Source organism: Schistocerca americana, chromosome 7, assembly GCF_021461395.2.
Source record: "Schistocerca americana isolate TAMUIC-IGC-003095 chromosome 7, iqSchAmer2.1, whole genome shotgun sequence".
Lineage (NCBI taxonomy): Eukaryota > Metazoa > Arthropoda > Insecta > Orthoptera > Acrididae > Schistocerca > Schistocerca americana.
This window is the reverse complement of record NC_060125.1, coordinates 116,974,791-116,981,423: the sequence shown is the minus strand read 5'-3', so window position 1 is coordinate 116,981,423 and position 6,633 is coordinate 116,974,791. Positions and strand designations below refer to the sequence as shown.

At 42.1% G+C, this 6,633-nt stretch overlaps 1 protein-coding gene across 1 annotated transcript in view; it reads right to left on the bottom strand.

Annotated features, from left to right (window-relative positions):
* Nucleotides 1-2,585: 2,585 nt before the first annotated feature.
* The window catches only part of LOC124622755, a 71,269-nt gene continuing 67,221 nt past the window's right edge, over nucleotides 2,586-6,633 (bottom strand). The window contains exon 3 of the mRNA XM_047148544.1: nucleotides 2,586-2,713. Within this exon, the coding sequence (XP_047004500.1) occupies nucleotides 2,586-2,713 (128 nt within the window). The remainder of the gene's footprint in view (nucleotides 2,714-6,633) is intronic.

The window sequence follows — 6,633 nt, the reverse complement described above, 5'->3', positions numbered from 1 at the left end:
TAATAACCGTAGTTTGCCCAGGAGTGAGAAAGTACGATCTGTGGCAGGTGACAGCTCTGGTTCAGCCGTTGAGTACCTCCGCCCAGTCTCATTAAAAGGATCAACTATTTACTCTTTCGCTTATCAACACTAACAAGGAGCCCCAAAAGGACAAAATATTCAGAGTAGATTTTTCTGTGTGCTCTGTAAGAAATGATACTTGAGAAAAACTTGTCGTTCCAAACACGTGTTACGTAATGTCAGCTAAACGATGCAACCCTTTACATCATAATCATTTGAAAGAAATACTGCCAAACAGCACGCCGTTCAACTGAAGCACGACTCATGGTGTAAGTTGAAAACTCTGCGCATGGGCAAAACTGCGAAAGAACTGAAGAAAGTATTTTGGGAGACCGAAGGAACATTCTCATTTATTATTGCGGTATGAACAGATTTATGGACACTGTAAAACTCTTTCGAACAGGACGCTTTTAGCAACTCGAAGTAAATGGAGAACACTAATTTTCGTGAGAGGAGAGCGTTCGGCTGTTCGGCTATTTCGACACTACTATTTTTTTTTTTAAAAAAAACCTTGTTCGAGGCCTTCCCGTCAAGTATCAGAGCTGTGGATATCGAGAACCTTTGCAGAGTGAATATTTGTCACGAACATTTATTTTCAAAATAATCTGACAGGTCATAGAATTTGATCTCGTGTACAACATGTGTGAGAGGATACATCAATAAGAGCATGACAACGTCTGCTTTCTGTGCAGACCAGCGATACGTTAATTGCACCCTGTTTCAGTCCTCCCACGAAGGGAAATTCCCTGGTTCTACCGAGTGTTCAACCAACGTCCTCAGTATCGCAGTCAAACAAACTGATTGGTGAGCTACGAAGGCATAAAATACAAACTGAAGGTTTTTGTACCCATTCAAAAACGTTATATAGCTAATGAGAGACAATTTCATCACTTTGTTGCACTCTATTCGAGGACAGAGGGTCGAAATGGTGTGACCAAAATCGAGAGGTAACTACCGATTGTAACTTTTTCATCGAGTTGCTTGTATTGTGAGGTGATATTTCATAACACAGCCAATGTAATGAAAGATCGTACAGTCACCAGAATGTGTGTGGTAAAACCAATTAAGGTTACCAAGAGTAATAAGGTTCGTCTGGCGACAGAAGACAGTATGTACAAAATAAAAATTGATACCGGGATGAGCAGAAAGATACCGAAACACTGGAAATAAGCCATCATTTTTCTAATACATAAGAAGAGTGACAAAATGGGACTCGATAACTATAGACGGATCTCACTGCTAATCATTAGGTATTAGATACTCTCCAGATACTCTCTAGATAGAATGGAAGAGCAGCTCGAATGAGGCATTGGAGACTCCCGGAGAAAGACTAATTGTACTAAACAGATTTATGGACTAAAAAGGTGACAGTCACAGGAAAGGCAAATACATTGCAGTGACCTTCGTGGACTTTACCAAAGCTTACAATGCCGTTCTGCTGGATGTGCGTGGTCCCAGTGACTGAAACCCCCACGAATTAATGAGGGATACTTTGAAAAGTACTACTTCTAGGGTCAAGTATCAGTTCCGTGTGGGAAAGCCTTGGAAGAAGAGACAGTTGTTCGTCAAGTAAAATGGGTTGTCACCGGTTCTCTTCAACTTATTGCTGACTGAAGTGGTCCGTCAGTGACGGCAGGAAACATAATACAACAGCAGACTGTCTAGCCTTTACCGATGACATGGCATACATAGATACACGAGTACAATGAGGATGCAAAATGCCACTGGAAAATCTTGCTGTAGCTGCGGCAGAAGTTGGCGTCAAGGCAGTATCGAGTGAGACCAAGGTTCTGAATGCAGAGCAGAGAGCAATTGGAAGGTTGAGGGACAAGTGGTGGAGAATGTGAGGAGTTTCCGCTGTCTGTGGGTCAGCATAGTACCCAAGTTACAGAGTAATAATAAATAGACAGGTCCCAAGAGCTGCAGAAACTAGTACGTGTTGTAAACATGACTTAGGAAAGGAGAAACCTGTCCAGGAACGCAAAACTGAGACACTACCTGAGATACAGCATTGCGCACAACTGGAACAATCACCTTGGGCGAGAGGGTCTTTTTCCGGTTGCAGGCAAGGGCCTATACCCATTTGGAAGAGCAGGAACGAAATATCTTGAGAGACATCTGGCCCATGAAACACGAACGTGAAATTTGTATACGTAGATCAAGGCAGGAGCTGTATGAGAGAGGTAAACCAATTGGATGAAGGAAGTGACGGGGGATTCGAAAACAATTGGAATTAACGGAAAAATTCGTACACAGTAGTGAAGGACATGTCCATCAAAAGAAAGGTGGTCATTGGTGGACGGATGCCATGATCAAAATTAAGTTCCCAGAAGCAGGGAGCAAGGAGGCGCAAGAGGTAGCAGAAAGAAATAAGACGTAGTGAACAAGTGACCCGCGATCCTAAACGAAGTCTCTTTTACACCCGAGGAAAATTTAAGATAAATGTACACAACGTTCTTACGAGAAACTTCCTTGTCGAATCACTGCTCCTGTGAGCATGGCGTTTCTGTGCTTCCAAACGAGCGTTATAACGTCTGTCGTTTAGCTGGAGTCTTCATCTCCGCACAGGTCTTGGCCGACAGCGTCTCCTTCAGCTCGAGGGACTTTTGGAAGGACGGAGAAGCAAAGTCACTCTTGAGACTTGAGATCCTTTCTAAAAGTTTCATAAAGTCAGTTGTGATCACGGCTTTCTGAAGTCCATTTCCTCAGAAGGAGAAAAAAAAGAAAGAAAGAAACTGCTGCAGAAGATAGACCCTGCAGGCCCACGTTCAACGAAATTGGCTGCTAGAAATAACTCGGACGTGGCCTGTAACACATGTTGGGGACGTAAAACGAAAAACTTCTGCAGACTATCGTCAATTTCGCGTCTTGGATTTGTATGTTACTGTACTGACGGAAGACTTTGTGGAGTGTACTACTATTGGTAGTAGTGCGACGAATCGCTGGTTCTCGGAGCTGAGCGCGCCTTTTCGCCTCAGGGCCATTGTCTTACTACTGTGTTCAACAGTGCCCAAGCGCTGCCGGTCACGTGGGAGAGTGGGAATCGAGTCGTTGCTAGGGTTCCGCGCAGAGCGGTTACTCATAGAAGCCTTGCAACAAAATTGTTTGCGTAGTTTGATTGAGTGATGACTTTTGAGTTTGGAAGTATTACGTCAGTACGTGGGACAATAGTGAGCAATGATATCTTTCATTCGCTGAATGTACTCGTAATTACGTGTGAAATCAGTGGGCGAAAGAGCATCGTCGTTGTCTGCCAACGGTTTCCATTGGTGGAACTTAACGTATTTGAACGGTTATAAGAAGGCTACCGTGGGTAGTTACAACTTGAATAATTAATTCGCAAAAGCAATACAGCAATGGCAGTCATCAGTGCGAAACTCGAATTAACTGTTTAGAGTAGTGTGGTTGGGAGGTGTGACTTGTAAAATAAATAAACAAAGAAAAATGATGTGTAGTGTTATTCTTTCAAAGCAATAGGAACTAAAGTTAAATAAAGAGATACATTTTCGTGTTATGCAGCAGGTAAAATTCTTTTAACAACGAAGAGAATTGTCTCTGTTAACCACCCCGTACCAATATAGGACACCCGGAAAATCAAACTATAAAAGAGAGCTTAGAACTTTTACTATGAAGCCTTGACTGCAAAGAGATATGATGGCTCTTACTATGTGAAGTCTCTAAGTATAAATGCTAATGAAGTAGCAGTGATGTGACACATCGTAAAAATTGGTACCCAAAGACAGTTACTGTCCTCATCCGTGTCCCGGGTGGATTTCACGGCATACCTGGATTCTAGTGCTCCCACAGAAATCGACCGCCTGTCGCTGAACATCGAATGTTACCGATTGCTAACCGTCGGAAACCTGCTTTGGACGCTGATCTCCGGAGAGAAGAGTATGGAGTGCGCACATTTATATGTCGCGAGGGCTGTGTACAGTAGAACACCAATTATCCGAATTCCTACTATACGGATCACCAATCATCCGGATCGCTTTGAGGGAAAAGAAATTTTTGCTGTATGACTAAAATTGTTGGTTTTGTTCGACAGTTATTAGAGTATACAGTTTCGTTATCATTCTAAAATCAATCTACAGCGGATATATTAAAGGACAAAACCTTACAGTGAACAACGAATACAGTACGCGTATTGCTTTACCCGTATTGTTGTGCCTGTGATTCCATGCGGCTCTGTGTTGTGACCTTAACGCATACACTGATTTGTCGCTGTACGTTCCTTCTTCTAATTCTTCTGTTTTGTTTTTTGTGTGTGTTTCCAGTTAACTAAAACGAAATTCGTTGTCTTATCGGTGGCAGACAAAATAAAAGATCACGAACAATTAGACAAAGGAGTGACTGGTAAGCAGCTAGACGAGATGTTTAGCGTGAGAACATCAACAATTTCAGATATAAGAAAAAGAATTCCTCAGTTTTAAACTTTATCTTTGTCCCTGAGAATAAAGGAGGCAGTTCCTCGAGGAAAGCGATGACAACAGCAGGAAACAAAGAGCTTGGAGAGGGTTTTCAAGTGGCTTTTGCAGCAGCGAGCATTTGGAAACCGTCTTTCAGGGCCACTAGTTTGTTATAAAGCAAAATATTTAACCGACGAAATCGAAAGTTTGTATTCATTTAAACCGAGCATTGTCTGGCTATGGAATTTCAAGCTAAAGCGCGGTATTTGTAACTATCAGCAGAGAAAAAAAGCAGCAGAAAAGTTTTTGAAAAACTCAAAATTGAAGCAAAGACTTTTGATTATGAATTATTATGCAGTGCAGGTGATTCAGGCCTTATTTGGAATGCCTTGCCTATAGCTGCTTTAGCTCTCAAAAAGGGAAATTAGTGCTCCTGGCTGTAAAGTTAGTAGAGACAGAGTTACCGTGATGAAATGTGGTGACTCTACGGGAAACCACAATATATGCCTTCTATTGATAGGAAAATCGAAAACCCGCGGGTTTTCAAAAATGCAAAACACGGGAAGTTTTCTTTCAAGCATCAACCAGAGGCCTGTATGATTGCTGGTTCATTTGCGAATTCAGTTTCGTATTTGAAGTAAAAAAAAACCAAAAGATCATAGGGAAATAAGGCAGTAAGGTGATGTTAATTGTGGACAATGCAGCTACCCATCACACAGAAAGCCTTCTTGATAGACAAAATGGACGTTTCAGAACACTCTTCCTGCCACCAAACGTAGCTAGTTTGCTGCAGCCAATGGGCTAATCTGTTATCAGCACTATGAAGCAACGTTACGGAAGAAAGCTGTTGACGAAGCTTGCGATAGATCATGGAAATAAAGACATCGTGGCTCATTATCAAAAGAATAATTTAAAAAGTGTTCTTAGATGGTGGTGCATGCATGACTTTCGGTGAAGACAATTAAAAAGAGATCCGAATAAACTGATAGTCTTTTCAACCAAATGTGACGTACAGAAAGACAAAAATGAAAAGGAGAAGTGTAAAAAGGAAGAGGAAGAAAGAGAAGCAACAGAGGACGAAATATCACTTCGGAACATAAGAAAGATCGTCTCACAACAATGTAAACTTTCACGGCCGGTATTGTCTTTACTTAAAACTTCCGGGCTGATAGGCCGTGGTTGAAGTATAAAACTCTCCCCTGACGTTTCCGACTGCGGGAGACGAAACGTCAGGGGAGAGTTTTATACTTCGACCACGGCCTATCAGCCCGGAAGTTTTAAGTGAAGATAAGGCAGATCCTTTTGAAAGTTCATGGACGTTCCGATAGAAGTGCAGAGGGTATAGGCGAGTGGCCTGCTTGTGGTACTTCGGACCATGAATTCCAAATTCACAGTGGCGATGAAATCATTCAAAGTGTGAGAGAGGAAACTGATGGCCAGGAGGATGACATTGTCACTGAACCAGCTGCGGAGGCGTTCGTGTGTCTTGACGCTGCAGTGACACGAAAGAACGGCAGCCTGAGTGTGACCGTATATAGCCGCTCAGCGTCAAGCGGATGTCAGACTTGGCTGCACGGAAAGGACTGAACACAGGAACACAATTCCAAGAACTAACACTGAACGTAACTGCAGTACTGTACAGAATCTGAACAACGTTGTTTTTTAGTCAGTAGATTACTGCAGTATGTCTGCACTTCCTTTATTTGATTATCTGTATTGGAACCAATCGGAAGTCATCTGGGTGCCTGGCGTTCTGCAGCAAAATGTGGTTGCACCTCAGGAAAGTGTCTGATAACTTCCACACGCATTAGACTAGTTGGAAGATTCCTAGGTTTTTCCTGAGAACGCAGCTAAGTTACCAGTTTCATTCTGTAGCACAATATTTGGCGACAGATAAACATCAGGAAAAATACCTTCTAAAGTGAATAGGGATTTTTATTTCAGTTCAGCCCGTCTATAAAACGTCACTGTGCTTGGATGTGATTCACTTTAATAAAATACCTCATAAATACTGAACCTCACATAGGGCGAATTTCCCCTCAGACAGCACGATAAATGTTTATTGTGTTTTGTATGTAGTCTGAGTACATTTTTTTAGGAAATATCTTTGTGAACCAATGTGCTCTGATCTTCCTTTTCTACAATGTCGAAAGGCATGTGAGGA